The sequence below is a fragment of the Vitis vinifera genome, chromosome 10 (genome assembly GCF_030704535.1).
Source record: "Vitis vinifera cultivar Pinot Noir 40024 chromosome 10, ASM3070453v1".
NCBI lineage: Eukaryota > Viridiplantae > Streptophyta > Magnoliopsida > Vitales > Vitaceae > Vitis > Vitis vinifera.
In genome coordinates, this window is record NC_081814.1 from 10,025,873 (window position 1) to 10,047,089 (window position 21,217).

Here is a 21,217-nt window from a genome sequence, read left to right on the forward strand (position 1 = left end):
TGAATGTATACATTACATTTGAAAATGTGGGAAAAGTTTACAACACTACAAAATAAATACATCTCAATTAGGTTGACACCTACTTATTTGTCAATCATCTGTACTTTTCAACCACAAAAATAAAAATAAAAATATGACATACATTTAGTAAAATATTTTAATCATTATCTCTTGGCGGTGATGGCGAACTATCACAAATCCATGAAGATCTTGATGATTTTAGTTTTTCCATATCGACAAGCATATTTTCTTCTTGAATAGAATCAAATATCTTTTTATTTGCTATTGCCCAGTCTTTCACACATATATTTGCTTCAATAGAATCCGGCACTAAGCTACATCGTTTATCACTAACTACTCTTCCACTTGCACTAAAAACAGCTTTTGATGCAACTGTACTCACAGGAACTATTAGTACATCACGAGCAATATGTAAAATAGGTTTTTTTTAACACAAAAAATGAGGGTAGTTAGATTTACAAATATAAAATCTTTTTATTTATTTTAATCAATTATTTTTTAAAATATAAGTCCTAACATGTAATAGATGGTTGATTCATTTATAAATTTATTTTTTTATGTTTTATGTTTCCCTTTATCATTCCTTATGCAATAATTGATTATTTGAACATTCACACCTATATAATCTATATTGTATATAACTTGAGTGTATTAGGAGTTGTATAGAAAATTTAAGTCATAGGTTTCTTACAAAGTGCTAAGTAGTTCTTGTCGGTTCATGGATTTGGATAGTCCATTTGAGATTGAAGTGCATTATCACCTATTCCGAGGGATGACTTGTTTTGGTCATCAATAAAGGTGTCAAATGGATTGGATAATCTAGTTTGGTCTATGGCTCAACACATCTAAAGGTCAAGTCAAGCTAACATGACCTAATTACTATAACGGGTTGTGCTAGCACGACTTGCTCCTTTGAGTCATGTTGAGCTTGAGGAGACAACCTATGGTGTTGGCCCGTTCTGCTAGCCCACATGGCCCATTGAAATATTACTTTTTATTTTTTTTTTCATTTTTTGCATGTTAAATGTCTATAATATCACTCTCAATAGCTATAGCATGACTAGTTTAAGGAGTAAAAAAGTGAATCAACAATTTTTTCTTTTATTTTTTATGTCAAATGTCTATATTACCTCTCTCAACAACTATATAATGACTAGTTTAAAGAATAAATAAGTCAATCACTTAATATTAGTATTTTTTCATATCAAATATTTATAATACTCCTCTTAACAATTATAACGACTAGTTTTAAAGGAAAATAAGTCAATGACTCACCAATGATTTTCTATAAATACCTCCTCATTTTAATTTTTTCTCACGCAATTCTCTATTCTTTCTTTACATTGTTTACAATTTCTTTGCAATCCATATTTTTACAATTCTCTAAATTTAAATTTTCTATAAGTTCTCAAATTCAAAATTTCAAGTTATCTACTCTCCACAAGTATTCATTACTCACAAGTTCTTTTATACTAAAGATATTTACTAACTCTACAAGTATTCATTATCATATGATTGAGATATTTATATTTAGTTATTTCATTTACCTTTTTTAATTCTATATTTTCATTTAATTGTTCTCTTATTTTTACCTTTCTTTACTTTTTTCTCTAACATTAAAAATGGATTATCATTTCCTAAATATTGAAAACCTTGATTTTGGTATTGATGAATGTAATGAATTTGAGTCTTTTTAGGATGAGGGGAACCTCACTTCCACTAGTGTCCCTCCCTCTAATCCTTCCTCTAACCTTCTTTAACTCAATCTTATAGGCAAAAGACCTAAGGTTAGTAGATGCACATTTGTAGTATGGAATCACTTCACTATAATAAATAGATAAAATATACGATGAGAAATAAAAAAATCCAGTAAAATATAAATATTGTTATAAAAAAAAGAACATATATTTGAAAAGCTACTAATGGCACAGGTTAACTTATAAGACATGTCGAACAATGTATCAAAAAAATGTTAGGATAGAGCCCTTAAAAGCATAACATGATATAATAAATTTAGAATTTGTTATTTATTTAATGATATTCCAATTTCGCTTTTATCTATCTTTATTCCATGTATTATACTTTATGAGCATTCTTGTCAATATTTTTTGCATTGTACGTGACTTAGGTACATTAGGAGTTACACAGAAGATCTCATGGGTTCCTTGTAAATAGATGACTTGTTCACAACTAGTTCATGGGTCTAGGCAACCCATTAGAAGTTGTAGTGCACCACCTCTTAATTGGAGGGATGGTTGGTCTTAGTTATCGGGATGAGTTTCCCATGATGAGTGCACTAGTGTGAACTACACATTAGACAGGATTTATGGTGAGTCATGACTTAAGGCTATCAATTAGTCATAACCTCACCAAACTATTTCATTGTGTTATCTCTCAACCTTGAGAGAATATTGAATTTGTACTAAAGTTAAGAGTACTTTGACCTACAGGTGAGATTGTAAATTGATCATATATTCCCTATGGATTAGGTCACTATTGATAGAAGTCGGTACCAATAAGTATTCTTAATAGAGGCACCATGATATCTTATGAGATTGAGACAGAGTGTAATCTTAGGTGATCCTAAGAAGGTGTATTCATGGAAACTATGGTCATAGTAGTTCTTTAAGTGAAACTTGACATAGACTCTTTAATAGTTAAAGACATGTCAATTAAATACACGATAGGAGGATTTGTAACTTAAGGATAATAGAGGTAGTCTTGAAAGGCGGATAGCTTTCACCTTATTAGATTATGGACACCAATTCATGGGGAGACTGAACACAATGGATAGTAGATCATGGACCCAAGCATGTAGTGTCTCATTATTATTTACATAGGATACTAAAGTTCGGTTGATTATCTGTAGTAGGATGTTGAGTCAACTTCAGAATTGGATTATGAGGAAGTTAGTACTCTTATGGGTCCTAGTGGTCCCCATTCTAAGCTCATATACCTTGTTGGCATGGATTATAAGGGTTAAATTAGCTCTAGGTTCACTTTTGTGCATAAGAACGTTTTGGTAATTACGCAAGATTGCATAGGGATAAGTGACAAAGTCTCTGACTTGGGCTAATTGATTAATTAGTAGGTCCTATTAGGTTAATTAATCAATTAGAACCCATATGGGTTAGATTAAGTGACTTAAGCCCATGTGGGCTCAAGTCACTTAAGTCCAATTAGGAACCCTATAAATACCCCTTAAAGGTTAAGATTTCTATAACTTTTGTCTTCCACCATCCAGAGACAAAGAGAACCAGAGTCTCCACATTCCATTCCTCCCCATTGGAAATGTGCTAAGAACAAGATTGAGTCATCGGGCGGAAAATTGCAGGTTTACGAGACTTCCAACAACTTCAAGGTCATCTTCAACAATTGAAATTTAAGGTTTGGGAACATTCAAACCTAAAGGTTAGTGTTTTAACCCTAAAAGATCAATTTTAAAAAAAAAGGGTATTGCTTCTATTGTTTAGACCTAAGATGCTAACAAAAAATTGTGCACACCCTAGGCAATCCCAAATAAGTGTAACTAAAATAGGATTGAGTATATCATTAATGCTCACTTTTATATTCAATCAAGAAAGAAATAGGGAAAGGTTTGCTAAATTTATGGCTAGTGCGAACTTAACATTCATATTTGGAGAAGATCCTAAAATTTAAAATTATATTCAAGAGTATGTCCAACTAACCCTTTAAAGAGTTCATGGGAATACTTGTTATGGTAAATAACTAAAAGCTATAAGGATTATAAACAATTAATAATTTAAGAATTTCAAAATCATAGTGGTATTATATTTATGACCTCAGATACATAGACTAGTCAAAGTAATGACCCTTTCACATGTGTGACAATACATTATATAGATTCAACTGGAAATTAAGTAAGAAAATATTAGGTTTTCATATGATATATCATCCTTATAATGGGTATGCTATATATGATTTTTAGAGAGTTTGACATTTTGAGAAAAAAATTTAGTATTATATTTGATTATGCTTCAAACAATACAAGTGTCATAGATTTATTTGTAAGAACAATTAGAAGAGGTCCACTAAGTGAGATATTTCATATGAGATGTGTTTATCATATAATTAATTTAATAGTACAAGATGGTTTAAAATTAATATCTCTTTCGTTAGAGTCTATCTAGTTTGCTATACAATTTATTTATCCACCTAACAAATTACAAAAATTTAATGCTTTATGTAAAACAATTGATTTGAAGAAGAGAAAATTTCATTATGATATCGGTTTCTAAATGGAATTCCACCTATCTAATATTAAAATCTTATGTAAGGTATAATAACATATTATCAAATTTTGTCAATGGTAATTGGTAACATAGGTGAAATTAAAATAACTTTGGATGATTAGGAGAAAGGTTTTGTTTTTTTAAACTTCTTGAATTTATGATACTACTATCATGTGTTCTACTATATATACCCCTACATCTTGTATAACCCTTATATGTATTTGCAACATTAATTTTCTGTTTCAACGATATAGGGAATGTGCCCCTTTTAGTGAAGGGTGTTTACAAATGGATCTTTTTTTTTAAAAAAATATTGAAAAAATATTCCACCATTTTTTAGCTACTTATATGGATTTAAGGGTTAAAGTTAAAAGTGTAGGAAATATTTTAAATTTCATAGCTACTTATGTAAACCAACCATCCAAACCAAAGAGTAAGGTATACAAACAATTAAACACCTTATATAAATATTATGAGACTAAATATGATAGTGTCTCTTCAAGTGCTATAACTCCATGTGCATTTAGAAATAATTCATTATTTATGCAAGTAGTTAGGAGAAATAGATAAATTGGTCGTTCAAGTAAATATGATCTTTCAAAATATTTAGATATTATTTACTCTTCATAGTTATCTCCTAAGGAAATCTAAAATTTTGATATTATGAAATTGATGGAAATCTTATGAACTCACATTTCCCGTATTATCTAAAATGACACATGATCTATTAACCCCACCGGTGTCTATTGTAGTTAGGGGTCTCCAAAAAGCCCGCGGCCCGCTTTAGGCCCGGCCCGGCCCAAGCCCGCCGGGCCCAAGCCCGGCCCGAGCCCGACCCGAGCCCGTTTATGGGCGGGCCGGGCCGCGGGCCTAAATTTAGGCCCGGCCCGTAGGCCCGCCTTTAATTTTTTTTTAAAAAATAATATACTATAGTTTTATATATATATAACTAATTCATTTAATAAGCACAAAAGAAATGTAGCTCAGTTGGTTAGAGCCTTGAAATTTAAGCTTGAGGGGAGGGGTTCGAATCCCCCCCTCTTCCTTCCTTTATTTAAAAGCCATTTTGGCTTATTTAAAAAAGCCCGCGGCCCGGCCTGCCCAGCTCGCCCACCAGCCCGCCAGCCCGCTAGCCCGCGGGCTCATAGGCCGGGCCGCGGGCCTAGCATTTGAGCTCGGCCCGGCCCGGCCCGGCCCGTTGACCAGTCAACGGGCCCATAGGCCCGGCCCGCCCGTTGGAAACCCTTAATTGTAGTATCAAAATATGCTTTTTCTATGGCTACAAATATAGTTAGAGATACGAGGACAAGAGTTGTACTAGAAATGCTTTTAAGCCTTGATGTGCTTGAAGAATTGGGAAAATGGATGCATGAGGCTTTAAACTTTGAAATATGAACATAAAGTTGAACTTGAGTATTTGGATGTCAATAAAGATAAAAGTGTTCAAGAGATTGATGAAGATGACAAAAGAAAAATGAAGATTGAATAAAAAGACAAAAATGAACATGAAAATTGAAGAATTATATGTTGTTCATTTCTTTTAAATCTATTAAATGTGACTCATTTTTAAAGGTAGAGTAATGCATATGATTGATAGTTGGGTGAGTGCCTAGTTGGGATGTATTCAAACCATAGCAATGTAATTCTCACTTTTTTTTTTTCTTTTTTTCATGGAATATATTAAAATATTGAATAAAAGAATTGCAATTTTTATATTTCATTTTATTTTATATTCAAATATTTAAAATTTATTGTTATTTTGATAAAAAAAAAAAGGTTTAATATACTTTACTTCCTTAACCTATTACGTATTTTACATATTATCCCATTAGGTTTAAAATTGAATACATTGCCCTCAAAACTTCTTAAATACCAACAATGTGCATTTTTTATTGGATGATGTTAGTTTCAATGGATGAAAATGTCAGATGTCATGCACGTAATTGAGTAAATAAGGATAAATTTGTAAATTCAATCATTCAAAAAGGTCATTATAAAACTCTCCCACACCCAAAATTCAATGAAACCTTGTTTCGAATAACCCAATAACTGTGCATGGAGGTAACAGATAGTCGAGTAGACTAAAATTCTTCAAGAGCAGAATGTAAATTTTCTTATCAGGTAATCAATATCTAAATTAGAGTGAAATCTATTATTTTGAATTCATCAACTAAGTAACTTTTAAAAATAATTTATAATTTAAAAATTGAGGCAATTAAGAAAAGTGGATGAAAAGTTCTAGGATGGAAAACGCATTTTCAGACGGCGTTGCGTACCGTGAGAAAAACTAGAGTGTATCTCAGAGGAGGCAACTCTTCGTCCTTACATGTGAATCATCACCAACCATCAGATCTCATGACCTCAATCTGCGACCGTCGGCTTAAGATAAGGCGTTTTCGCGGCTGAACCGACACCCGTCCTCCAACAGTGGAAGTACACTCACTTATCTCACCCGCACGTAACGCCAGATTCTCGTATAGATGCAAAACCTCTCTAAAAGGTTATCACATGATACCCATTTTTTGTCCCAACGTTACACCGAAAGTAGTCGTTGTGGCCAAGCAACGCTTCCTCTCTCTAGCGGAGACGCAGAGCTTCTTCAATGGCAGCGAAGCTATCGACGTGTTTTCTGAGCCATGGATGGGGCAGTCTCGACTGCAAACGCTCGAATGGGCGCTTCCTTGCGCCTTCTCATCGGCTACTGCCAGCTTCCTGCAAGATGCGGCACCGTAATTTCAGGTACTTTTTGACGTTTTCCTTCTCTAATTTCTTGATTTTTTTTTGAATTTTTTTTCTAGTTATGGATGGATTGAATTGTACTTTTTTTTTATGATTGTTGTTTTCTCTTTCGTTCTCTAATTTTTCTTGAATTTTTTGGAAAACAATCAACCCATCTCTCTTGCTTCTGGATTAATCTGCTAGTGTTTGATGAATTGTGCATTTTTTTTTTATGGATAGTTTCGATTGTGCTTTTTTTTTATTTTTTTATGTATGCGATTCCAGGTTGATGATATAATGCAAACCGTTTGTCATTAAGCAGTGTATTTAGGTGTTAGAAAAAATGACAAAGATTTAGTAGCAATTCGTAATTGATTTAGTTGAATAACTTTGATCAACATTTTAGGGGATTGGACTTAGCTTGATTGTTTGCAGTTCCAGTTGAATAAGATTTTCAATCAGTGAATAAAGGCTGTAAAAAAAGAAAAAAAGTCGGATTGGTCTATGCAAATTTGAGAAAGTACTTTAGCATGATTTATTTATTTATTTATTATTTTTTAATGTAAAACATGAAGGACCGGGTTATTGACCAATATCTAAGCAAGCAAAAGAGATACGAGGAGGGCTGTTTTTGGCCTAGGCTCATCACTGACACTTTTTGCTTTTTTTTTTTTAATTTGATTCTGAGCATTTGAAGTACCATTTTTCATCCACATGATTCTTATTTATTTTTGAAATTCTTGATTCTTGGTTGCCATTTGAAGTACAGACTTCGATCCCTTGGGTACATCCAGAGGTTTTATTTATTTACAATCAATTTTGACATTTTACTTTTGGATTTTGTTTGTTAGAAAATTTGAAAAAATTTGTAATGATCCACTCCCAACTTGGTAGATATTGTCTGCTCTAAGCTAGGTCTGCTCTCAATAATGTAGATATTTACCGCTTTAGGCTCAATTAGATCGGTTCAATTAGAGTCAATCCTTGACACTGATGTGTGAATTTGTTTAGTCCTGCAAGGAGTATATGTTTGTTTGGTTTTATAATCTTGTGCAATATGACGAGGATGTCGTATTTGCATGAGAGATGATTATAATATCCCATATCGGATGTGGGAAAAAGTTCCTCACACTATATATATGAACTTTTTTTAATTATGTAGACATGTTTTAAAGTTGTGAGGGTTCATTGGATCTAGAGAAAATAATATCTACATGGTTAGGAGTGAGTCATTACAAAATCGATTTAAGAAAATGTAAAAGAGATCTTTTCTTTCACAGTTTCCACCTATGGATTTTTAGAATCAAAGTTTTCTTTAATTTCTTTCCCAAGTTATTTATTTTTTCATGCACTATGCTAGATTCTTGAGTTTAGCAAGTTTATGGGTTTGTTAGTGGATGGAAATGAGAAGGAAGTTGCGTCCTTACTAAGAAAGATGGAAACCAAAAAGTGATGTAGAGCTTAGGTTGCAAAGAGGAGGCCCCCTTCCACACCCCGCTTGGTTAGAGAGCTTCAGAATTTGGAATGCTCAATCAATTACAACAAGTCAAACAGAGGAAAAAAATCTGGTATTCCATCCCGTTGTGTATTTTTTGGACGGTATGGAAGGAAAGAAATAGATTAGCCTTTAGGGGGGGGTTCTTTGGATATACAGAAACTCAAAAATTATTTTGTTTGTAACTTGTGGAGTTGGGTTAGAGTGTACATGGGAGAGGAGTCCTCTTCGCTTTTAGTCTTTTTGGAGTGGCTAGCGGCTACTTAAGGGCCGGTGAGGCTGCTTATTTCTTTTGTTTTTTGGGTGTGGCTACGTTGTATACCCCCTGTATGCTTTGTGGCGGTTTGCCCTTTAATACAATTTATGCTCACTTATAAAAAAAAAATTACAACAAGTCAAACAAAAAATAGAGAGAGAATGAAGCAGTAATTGGGAGTTGGTTTGCAAGTGATCTTGTAGGTTGTGTTTTTGGGGTTGTTGTTGGATGGCCTAGGGTCTAGGGGTTCAGCTTTCTGAAGAGTGGATGAGGTAGTAGTGGGTTCCTTCGGTTTGTTACTCACCCAAGTGTTTGTAAAGTTTGAAGTTTTTCTAGGTTGTAGGGTGAAGGATTTTGTTTTGGGTATTGGTTTGTTGTCTCTCTTTCCTTTTGCTTGTATTCGGCTGCTACTTGTATACTACGTGTGTACTTTTTATGCCTTTTTCAAGCGCTTTTAATATATTTGCTTTATTTACCTATCAAAAAAAAAAAAAAAGACTTCGATGGGATTGTAGCTTGAGAAAAGACCGATTGAAGGAAAAACCATTGATTAGCTTCACCATAATTGTTCCATATAGAAATGTTTTAGGGAGGAAATAATAGCATAAGGTAGTTGGAGGTTATTGAGGTGCAAAGAGAAAGACAGTGGCAATGGTGGGTAGATTGGGTGGTTAGGTGTGGTTGTTGGTGCTGGCAGTGTGAGTGGAAGTTGATGGCAGTTGTTAAGGGATGCAACAGAGATGAACTTGAGAAGTTTGATGGGTGAGATTAGGAGGTTTGTTAAATCGGAAGGCCTTTTTTCAGTCTTGCATGAAATGACTTTGCAAAATATTGTCATCTTCCTTAAAACTTACCCCTCTCTCTCTCTCTCTCTCTCTCGGTAACACAACCTGATTGTAAGATGTGGTACATGGTATCAGAGGCAGAAAATGTATTCTATATGGAAAGCAATTTTCATTATGAAGTTTATGGCAAAACAATCAAAGCCATAATCAAAATTAGGGGGCACAGTTCTGCTTTATTATTATATATCAGTAGATTCTACTCTAATTTTTTGTTATCATCACCAAAGAGAGATTATAAGAGTGGTAGTTATTTGACTTCTGTCACATCTTCAACATATACAATAAGATGAGATCTCTTTGAGAGAAGACTGTGCAAATTAGATGGCTAAAATTTATTCAATTAGGATCTCTAAACTATTTCAAGATCTACTTTCCCATTGCAGCAGCCACCTCCTTAATTTTTAACTTTAGTAGTTAATAATATAATTCATATGTTCATGCATACATATTATATTTGTACTTATGGATTTATATATTTGGATCAAACTTTTTTTGTGGTTTTTTATTATAATTTTTGCACTTCAATTATTGAAATTTGTGCAGTTCCCAACACAAGAGACAGCAGACAAAGAAAGTTTCCCCTGACCGGCGTCCAACAAATTCACACTTCCAGTCAAATGGAGATGAAGACACTGAACCTGAGAATGCTTTGGCAGATGGTGTCTCAAGCTTGAATCAGGGAACCACACCTGACGATGAAGATGCTGATGTCGACTCACATATAGCCATTGAGCATATCAATGATAATCCTTTGAAGCATCTAACTGTTTCAGAGGAGATGACACCTTTGGTAATTTCCTATTGCAATATATTGCCAATGAGATAAATAATGTGGATTCAGATCATATCACTTTGCCTTTCTCTTAACTGATTTGTTTTATTTGTCTTGGTGGATGTCACTTTGTATTGAATACTAGCCAGTCAAGAAGATTACTCGAAGAGTAAATAACTTAATATATGTTTTGGGCATACTCTTGAGATTCTTGATAACGAAGAAAAAATTCTTCATAAAAACACTAGTATGATTCATGTTCCTTCTTCAAACCATCCCGATGTAATTATGATGTCAAGTTCAATTACAGAGAACTTATATTTGTTAATTTGTTTTCTTTTGTTAAGAAACAACATTAGTGCTATATATAAAACTACAAAGAGTGATAAGGGATCCTCCAAAAGCTCATGTACATCAGCACAAATAGAATGAAAAAAAAAAGAAGAAAAAGAAGAAAAGTCAACACCCATAGTCCAAATAGCTCAAAGTGCATAAGCTCCCCAACCAAGGCTGAAAATATAGCTCCTTTTTTATCCAGTCTGCCAATTATTTGATTTTCTGATTTAGACCTCCAAGAAAACAAACATCCCATATTTCTAGTGAGGTCCCCAATCCTCCTCACCCAACGATCATATCTCCTTGACCCGCGTTGATCTTGGGATACCTAAGAAGATTCTTAGGCATGCTATTTGGGCTTGGATCTCAACCTCAATGGTCAACCCAAATGTAGCCATCTTCAAAAAAGGCTCCACTCATAAAACCTCTCATCGTCATCTTCCTTGGTTTATTCAAAGAACAACTATCAAAATTGAGCTTTAAGAAGGAGATGCAAGCTTGGTTTAGAAATCCTTTTTTCTAGGCAAAGAAACTTGGTTGAAATCTATTTTTATAGGAAAATAAAATATACAAAAGCTTCTAACCGAGGAGAAAGAAACCAAGAGTAAATTAATTAATTAATTAATTAATAAAAAAACAATAACAACAACAAAAACAACCTTAGCTGATAACATAAAGAAGTTCAACAAAGTGTAAGACTCCAACCCTATAGGAGCTCCAAAACACTTTAACAACAACTTGACAAAGAACTCTTTCAATCTTTTGTCCAAAAGATACTACTTTTTAAACACTTTCTCATTCTTCTCTTTCTACAAGAACCAAAACAGGTGCATTGGATCCAATCTTCACAACTTTCTCCTCCTTTTATCCAAGCCCCTCATTTGCCAACTTAGAAGGAGATTTTAATTGGACTGGGATGAACCCATTGAAATCTAAAAATTGCGAATAAAAGATCTTTTAAAAACTTGACTGTCACTGTGAATAAAGATGTGGCTTATTGTCTTCTCAGCCATCTTACATACTTTGCATCTATTAACCGAGGACCACTCTCTCTTCATCAATTGGTCAATACCAAGGATCTTCTCAAGTAGCCTCCCAAGCAAAGAAAAAAGCCCTCAAAGGTGAAATGGAGTCCTACACCTCCTTTATAGGAACCAAGTTCAACCTTGTAGTGTACAAAAAATTGTCATAAGATTTAATTGAAGAATGTCCCTTTTTCTCTCCCTTACAAACAATTCTATCTACCTCGTCAACAATATCCCCATGGCTAGCTCCCAATCATGAAAAGGCCTATGAAAACAGAGGTTCCAATGACCTTGATCTCCCTCTACCACACATATAGGGGTTCCAATGTATGCATGGCAAAAGTTGGTCCTTAACCCATTCCCCATTGAAATTAACCGCCTAATTGTGAACTCCTAGGTCTCTTTCTAATGACTTTCTAGAGTGCCATCCCAAAAGCCTTCCTACCTTTTAGTGTACTTTATCCTTCATCTAACAACCTAAACTTGCCCTTTATTACCCTCCTTCAAAAGTTATTTGCCTTTTTCATATTTCTTTTTAACTAGTTATTAAGCAAGGCATTGTTTAAGGTAGAGACACTTCTGATTCCCAACTCCCTGTCCTTTTTACTTGTACACATGGTTGACTAACTCATAAGATGAAGCTTTCTCCCCTCAACTTGATTCCCTTAAAAGAGGCCTCTCTAGATATTCTTCAATCTACTTTTAATTGTCTTTGGAATGATTATCAACAATATAAAATAAATTGGAAAGCTTGAAAGTGTACTTCTACTAAGTGCCAATCTAGCTCCATTGGACAAATATGATTCTTCCAAGAAGTCAACCTTTTCTTAAAATTCTCTTTCATTGAATGCCATGCTGAGTAGGATTTGAAAATAGCACCCTAAGGCAATCATAAATAGGTAGAAGGATAATCACCCACCCTTTGTCCAAGCAAAGAAGCCAATCTCGCTGCCCTCTCAATCTCCCTAATGTGGTCATCTCACTCTTTTGCAAAATTTATCTTCAATCCTAGCATTATATCAAACCAAGTCAAAACTTGCCAAATATAATTCAATTGGTTGGGAAATTTGAACTTGACCTATAATTCGATTGGGTTGGGTTAAAAATCTATCAACTTGAGCCCAAATTAAAAGCTCGACCTAAGACATGAAAATTGTTTAACCTATAGTTATAGATGCATTGTTTTGTAAAACTCATATTTAGGTATATTTAATTTTTTTGTAAACAATTTTATTTTGTACTTATTCAATTAACTATATAGTGATGTAAGTGACTTTGGGCCTATGGCAAAGGCTATTCAAATTAGCCAGTTTAGATTGGGTCCCTTCAAGAGCATATGTGATATGATGACTAATCTCATATAGGGGTTTGGGAAGCTCTATTAAAGGCACAACCCTGTGCAAATCGCTTGTCTTTTGTTGATATGGTTTGTGTGGAGGGAAAGAAATGCTAGGGCTTTAGAGACAATTTGGGATCTAACATTTCTATTCATCTTTTTGGGTCTCTTGTACCACGACATTAAAGGACATCCCTTTTAATGTTGTTTAGCTCAATTGACATTCCATGTGTAGGTCATAAGGGTTTGAATATTGAGGAAAAGAGATTTGTTCTTATCTTATCAAATTGAAATGTTGTTATTCCTCATAGATGTTAAGATGGTTAAAACCTTAGTTGATTGAGAGGTTTTGTTTTGATTTTTCTCTTATTGTTCTACATAGATATATAGGTGTTATTAGTATATCGGATTATTTCAATCTTTTTTTTTTTTTTAGCTTTTGTAAATATAGAGAGGATTCCTCGTTCTTTTTATGTATTCGTTTTATCCATTTCTAATACATTCTTGTTTTCAATAAAATGCATACATATATATTGAGTAGTAATGGACATAAAATGTGTAAAATCAAAATTTTTTTTTCTTTAACTTGAGCAACTTGAAGAGCTAATTTAAAATTGATTAAACTCTATGTTAGGCAAATCTCTAATTAGAGATGAAGTTAGGTTGGTCTTTTTTTTTTTATTAGAAACGAAGAAGAATATATTAATAGAAGAACAGATACAAGAGAGATAAAAGAAACAAAAGAAGGAGAAAAAACCAAGGGAAGGATGAGAGGTCCTTCCTACACAAATTGAACAAAGGAGAAAACTCCCAACAATAGAACTCTAAAAACAAAGAGAAACCCCAACAATCTTCAAACATTTGAAGCGCAAACTGCAATCTAGTTGAGTTGTAAAACATTTAGAGGAATTCCTCTAAAAGCTTCAGTACAAGAAGCCTATAGAGAAGAATAAAACCGAATCAAATACCATAACATCTTTTCCGTTCTTCCTTTATCCTCAAAGATCCTATTATTTCTCTCTTGCCACACCATCCAAATCAAAGTAAGGCAAGTGATTTGCCAAAGTGTCTTGCCTCTTAATGAGTTCCCCAAGCCTTTAAAAGTAATAACCAACATGTCCTCAAAACTCCTTGGAGGGACCTAGACCAACGTTGCTAGATTGAACAACTTGTGCCAGAGTCCAATGGTAACGGGACAATGAAGAAAAAGGTGGTCAATCAACTCTCCATTTCCTTTGCAAAGAATGCACCATTGAGGACAGAGGGCTTTGTAGGGTCTTCTCAATTGCAACTTGTCATTGGTGTTTACTTTCCCATGTGCTACTAACCAAGTGAGGGCCTTAACCTTCGAAGGGACTTTTGAACTCCACAAGAACTTGGCCGGAAAGAACAATATAGGATTTGAGACTTTTGACAACTCCAAGAAAAAAGATTTGACTGAAAACAATCTTGACGAAGACAAAGACCACGTTCTTGAATCTGATGAAGAAGGAGAGAAAAACACATAACTAAGGGAGGACATTAATCTCTGAAGGAGATCAATTTCTGAATCCGTAAGATTGTGGTGAAAGTTAAAATTCCAAGACAGTGGAAAGGAATTGCCAAGGACATTTGAGACAGTGAGGTTTTTTATAGAAATAATTCTGTAAAGATCAGCAAATTGAGAACACAAAGTTTGGTTGCCTCACCAAAGATCTTCCCAGAAACGAATTCTCTCCCCATTGCCCACTACTAAGCGGACAAAAGGGGAAAACTCCTGGAAAACTTGAGCAATAGCCTTCCAAGGACATCTGTGTGACCATCTAACCACCATGTTGGCGTCCCATCCATTAGGATGTGTCCCATATATACTCGCAATAACCTTATGCCAAAGGCCACTCCTTTCTCTAGGGAACCTCCAAAGCCATTTCCCAAAAAGAGCAATATTTCTCATAGAAGTCTTCCCAAAGCCCAAACCTCCCAACTCCTTTGGTCTACTAACAACCTCCCATCTGATAAGATGATCTTTCTTCCCTTCCCCCGCCCTAGACCAAAGAAAATCCCTTTACATCTTCTCAATCTTTGAAGCTATTGATACTGGGATTTTAAGGAGGGAGAGGAAGTAGCTAGGGATGTGAGACAGACAAGACTGAATTAAAGTAATCCTCCGTCCCAAAGACAAAAAGGCCTTTTTCCAACCATCCAGTTTCCTCGAAATTTTCTCAACCACCGGATCCCAAAAGCCTATTGTCTTTGGGTTCCCTCCCAATGGAAGACCTAAATAAGACAAAGGCCACTCTGACACTCTGCAATCCAAAACCGATGCCAAACTAGACAACAACTCCTGCTTAGTGTTAATACCTGAAATGGTGCTTTTTTCTAAGTTGATTTTTAAACTAGATACTTGCCTAAAAACCAAAAGGATAATTTTGAGGTTTTGAAGATGTTCCATAGAGGCTTTAGAGAAAAAGATGGTGTCATCAGCAAATTGTAACAAAGACACTCTAGTCCTATCCCTCCCCACAAAGAAACCCTCAGTTATCCCAGTTTCCTCTGCTCTGATCATCAACCTACTTAGAATATCTGCCACTAGAGTAAAAAGAAAAGGAGAAAGGGGGTCTCCTTGTCTCAAACCTCTAGAGGCCTTAACCCAACCCTTTGCATTCCCATTAACTAGGATTGCAAAACTTGATGAAGACAAACGGCCCCTTATCCAAGATCTCTATTTTTGGCTGAACCCCTTCCTTTGTAGCACATGATCTAAAAAGCCCCAATCCACATGATCATAGGCCTTCTCAAAATCGATTTTGAAGACTACCCCTTCCTCCCCTGACCTTCTTTTCTCATCCACCACTTCATTGGGTCTTAGGTTAGCTTCTTACCCGATTAACTTGCTCGAGTTGCAATTTTACCTTTAGACTAATTTGTAAGAGGAACTCACTATTAATATTAACAAACATTACCTCGTATGAGAATGATATATTGATCTCTAAAATGTAGCAAGATTTTAGCAATTGGGACCTTGAAGAAACCATCTTTGGAGTAGTGAGATAACAGATGTTCCCATAGAAGTCAATCACAAATCCTTTCTTGTGCTTGGATATCATGTTATTCCTCTTTGACCATATAATCCACATGATAGCTAGGATGATCCCTCTAGAGATTTCATTTTAGGGCTCCTCCCAAACCCTTGAAAGGAGAAGAGGAATATGTTAACAATGATAAAAACTTCATGATTTTCTCTTCTTTGTTTTGGATAAAGGATCTGTTGAAGATCTTTGGTTGATTCTGTGTTAATAAGAAATTTGGACAAATATCCTTGATTATGTGTTGATTCCCTCTTAATGCAAAAGTTGACAAATATCTAATGAATCTAGTTGTATATTTTATAGTTTTCTATTCTTGTAAATTTGACCTATGATTTACTAACTTAAAATAGGTAATTTCCTTATTGCATACTATAAGAATAATTTTTTTATTGTATTTTGTCTCTATTTATTCTTGTATATGGTTATTCAAAGGAATTATTTTCCTACATGGTATTACAGTGGGTTAGGTTAACCTAATCTCATTTTGGGCCTTTATTGGCACCCTTATTTTGTGTTTGCCTTCATTGTAAACTTCTAAGGGTTTTGTCCTTCACCGCTGATACCTATTTTGGCCTGTATAACTAGTCTTTCAATTATTAGTTGCATTTTTTTAACTAGTTTTATTGAGGATGTGTGAATCTTGCATTATTTCAACCACCCTAAGCCCAAATCCCACCAACCAGGGCTCTATGTATAGTGATAACTAACAAAATGAGTTTCATGGAGTGGTTCCAGTCTCCCAAACTATTTTTGAAAAGTGAAGGAAAAACGAAATATGTGATGGGAATAGCATCACCACTAGCAATGGAAGATCCTAAATTGTGTATTAGAAGGCAATTTAGTTACATGGAAAAATAAGAAACAACTGATGGTTGCTTGCTCTAGTGCCTGGAAAAGTTTAGGGCTATGGGTGATAGGAAATGGGAATTGCTTTAGTTGAAAATAATACTTTCAGATTTGAAAGTAGAAGTAAAGGAGTTGCTGACGTTATATTGTGATAATAAAGTGGCCATAAATATAGCTCATGATCTAGTGCATCATGATCTACAACTTTTCAGATTGTTGACATGCTTAGAATGCAAAATATCTTTTCACCAGCTTGATGGGGGATGATGAATCTTTAGCTGATTCTTTCTTAATATGTAAGTTGACTAATATCCTAGGTCATGGGCCGATTCCCTCTTAATGGGAAAGTTGACAAATATACCATGAATCTGATTGTATATTATTTAATTTCCAATTCTTGTAAATTTGACTCATGAGTTATTGCATGTTTTACTAACCTAGAATAGGTAATTTCCTAATTGTATGTTGTAAGATGTCTCCCTATATTCCTTTACAAAATTATTCAAAGGAATAAAAAGGAATTATTTTGTACAGGATCCTTTCTTGGATACAGAAGATTTAGAGGTTAAGAAGGGTAGCTAGTCCTTTGTAGATAATACTTTGTATACATTCTTTGTGGTAGGGCCAAATAACCTCCATGATAGCTAGGATTATCCCTCTCTATATAGAACTTCCTTTAGGTTTCTTCTAGGAACACTTGAAAGGAGACAAGTAACATCTCGATATTGAGAGAACATCCACTTATAGTTTTTTTCTTTTTGTTTTGGATAAGGATTCTTTTTGTGTATATAGAAGAATTAGAGGTTAAGTCATGTGGCTACCTCTTTGTTGATGATCTCTTATATACATCCTGTTGACCAAAGTGATGCTTCTTTTTGGTGTGTTCAATATGATTTTCATTTTCCCATTAATAGGAAAGATGGGTAGCTACTTTGTCCATTTCATCTATTTGGTTTTTTCATGTGGTTAGTTGAGAAAATTTCTATATCAATTGAAGATTAGATTATGTTATTAGGGGTGGACCTCTATTCTTTTGAGATCAAATATGCTTTTGTTTTTAGTTGAAAAAATGTTTCCTAATAAATTGTCACAAATGTAAGAAGTTTTTAAGCTTTTTTTGTATGAATTGTAATAGTTGTTAAATGTGGCATAATTATTTAGGATTCATAAATTTTTTTCAGGCTTGTCACTTGTAAGCTCCTTGTCTAATCCCCATAAAATTTGATCAATTGAAAAGTTTCGCTAACATCTTTGGGATTAGAAAAGGATTTCAAAATCTCTTAGGACTCAGGCTAGTCAAAACGAGAAGGGATATTCCACATCCAATAAGGGAAAAAGTTCTTGACATTGTATGTGCATGGACTTTTCTTAACTTTGTAGACGTTTTGAAGTCGTAAGATCTCTTTTGCGCCTAGAACGGATAATATTTATATAATTGGGAGCGGGTCGTTACGAATGGTATTAAAGTGGATCCTTGACTCTAGTGTGAGAGTTTGTTTGGTCCTATAAGGGATGTTTGTTTGTTTAGTCCCATAATCTTGTGGGACACGATAAGGACATTTTGTTTACATTAGGGGGTAGGTGGGGGGTGGTTATTGTGATATCCCACATAAAGTAAGGGAAAAGTTCCTGGTGCTATATATGTATGGGTTTCTCTTAACCTTGTAGATGCATTTTGAAGCAATGAGAGCCCCTTTGGGCCCAAAGCGGATAATAAATACACAATTGGGAGTGGATCGTTACAAAGGGTTCTCATAGATCTTAGGTGGGTTGATCGTAGATCAAGGTGAGCTCCAAGAGGGAATTAATTATATCTAAAATAATAACATCCTCTTCAATTAATTGAGATAATAGTATCTAAAATAACAAATTGAACAAGGTATTACAAGATTAGAAGCTGTGGTGCAACAGGGCCAAAAAGATTGAGGGCATTTTGTATCATCCACTCCCAACCTTGCCTTTAGGACTCAGTCCTAATTAGCATGCACCTTTTCCTTTTTCTAAAGGAATTGAACTCTTTAAATTTTTTATTCGTTATATTTGGCTCTTTTTGATACATAATGGTTGTAGTATTCAGTAGATGATGATTACTTTTAAGTTATCATATGCAATACTTAGCCAAGGTTAAGAGTGGGAAGTAGTTTCAACTATCCATTGTTGTTTAATTTTCAAGAAGATACCATATTCATTTTTCATCCAGGTGAGGCATTTAAATTCAGGTAAGTTTGCCAATACAGTAAAAGGTCTTATCTATGCTGATGTTGGGTTATAGAAAGGATGGTTTTACGATCTTTATTGTGATTTTTCTGAAGTGAATCTTTTTAAGGTTTTAAAGTCATCATTTAGTTGCGAGTTGTAGCCTTATCTGTGACTTTGGATCATTGTTATGTGATATGTGTTTGGAGACTATCTGATGAGGATGAATATTCAAGATATATATCAAGAAAGGGAATTAGTATTAGTTGTAATTAAAGTAGGATTATTATTACTTGGAATTAAATTAGGATTAATATTTATTGGAGTCTAATTAGGATTAGCAAATTGAGTTATAATATAATTAGAATTTGAGTCATGATAGGTTATTAGAGTCCTAGTAGACTTTGGATTTCTTAGAGAAGCCTATAAATAGGCTAATCAATGTAAATCAAAGGAATGAATTTTGATGAATAATATTATACTTTCTTTCATGGCAAGGTTGCAACCCTCAATGGTGAGACTCCATTGATTTTCTTCTAGGTGAGACTCCTAGAAGGCCTTAGTGAGACTCTAAGGTTTTCCATTTTTTCTTCATTGTTTCTTCTTTCTCTCTATTTCTTATCTTATAATTTTCTCTACCATAAAGTTTATTCCTTGTTCCTCTCCTTACACCCTAAAAATAAAACCCTAGCCCACCTACCCTTGAGTGTAGGCAACCATCCTAGGGTTGTCCTACATCACTATCTATAATCATTTTATAGATATTGTGTCTGAAAATAATCATTTTATATAAGCCAAATAGTACATATCATAAATTCAATCGAATATCCCCTGGAATGTGACATCTTGCAAAATAGACAAGAATCTATAATCACTTCATATTGGAAAAAGTAGCGTTGAAAATTTTATTTTGCTGTTAATATTGTATGCTCCACTGTCCAATCAATAGAGGAAAACAAAGGAAATATGAGGTTGTATAACCATTTTCCTTGTTTCTAGAACCTGGAGATGATTACCTTTTGTCGTTTTGTTTCTTTTTGTTGGGCAAAAGAAATATATGTGCTTCAGCTATCCCGCCTGTGGAAGATGAGGCCTACTCTGGTCAACACACCAGAAATTCAATCAAGTCATCTTAATACTCCACTCGGTTACAAGTGCATCTACTAAGCTCGATTGGTGCTATAATATGATACTATGAACCTTGTCAAATAGTGCTATATAACAGTTAAAACTCTATTAGGATAGAGTATATTAAGTTCCAGTTTTTGTTTGGAGGCTCTGCCTCTAAGTAATAGTGGTTGTAGCATTGCTGGTATGGCTGTGGGGGTTGCATTGGTGTGAGTAATGGCTATTGTGGTAGCAGAATTTGGTTGTGGGGGGTTCAGGGTGGGGGTTTGTGGTTTGTTGTGTTGGGGGATGGAGAAGATGATTTGGTGAAAGAGGTGCTGATGATGGTAGTTCAATGGGGGTGGGAGTTCGCTTTGGCAGTAATGGATTAGTGGAGGTAGTGTGTCAACATGGTTGAGGGCTGGGATATAATGAATTTTAGAACCTTTCGAAGATGTAGTTAAACAAAGAGTAAGAACCAGGGCTTGACAGTGCTACACAATGGGGGCCAAGTGCTCTGTTTGTGGTTTGATCTATTGGAAGTTATGGTTTGTTGGAAGCAAGTATATTACCTATTTAAATGGACCTCTGAGCAGTAAAAGATACAGATCCAGAAATAGCTGAATAGTGAAAGAGGATCTGCATGCGATAGAGCTATATATTTGTTTTTTTCTTTTGCTTATTGTCCATACTAGATATTTGGTTTATCTGTGTCATTATGACACTCTTATTCATCTTAGAAAATAACTTTCTGGTCTTTGATTACATGATTAACAGAAAGAGAAGAGAAACATTGCAAATTTTTATGAAGCTATTGTCTGACATACAGGGTATAAATGTGAAAAGTGGAGAACAGCTTTCAAGTTTTCAACTCGAGGATTTGGTAGGCATGCTAAAAAATGCGGAGAAAAGTAGGACATCTTTCTGCTATACTTGAATATTT

General features: G+C 34.5%; 1 protein-coding gene across 2 annotated transcripts in view; it reads left to right on the forward strand.

Moving 5' to 3' along the window:
- Nucleotides 1-6,744: 6,744 nt before the first annotated feature.
- LOC100257130 (probable starch synthase 4, chloroplastic/amyloplastic) overlaps nucleotides 6,745-21,217 on the forward strand; it is a 58,240-nt gene continuing 43,767 nt past the window's right edge. For both annotated transcript variants that reach the window (XR_786751.3, XM_002274680.4), the window contains exons 1-3: nucleotides 6,745-7,013; nucleotides 10,132-10,378; nucleotides 21,104-21,185. Coding sequence is in view for 1 of the 2 variants with exons in the window: in XM_002274680.4 (XP_002274716.1) it covers nucleotides 6,877-7,013; nucleotides 10,132-10,378; nucleotides 21,104-21,185 (466 nt within the window). In the remaining variant the exon portion in view is untranslated. The remainder of the gene's footprint in view (nucleotides 7,014-10,131; nucleotides 10,379-21,103; nucleotides 21,186-21,217) is intronic.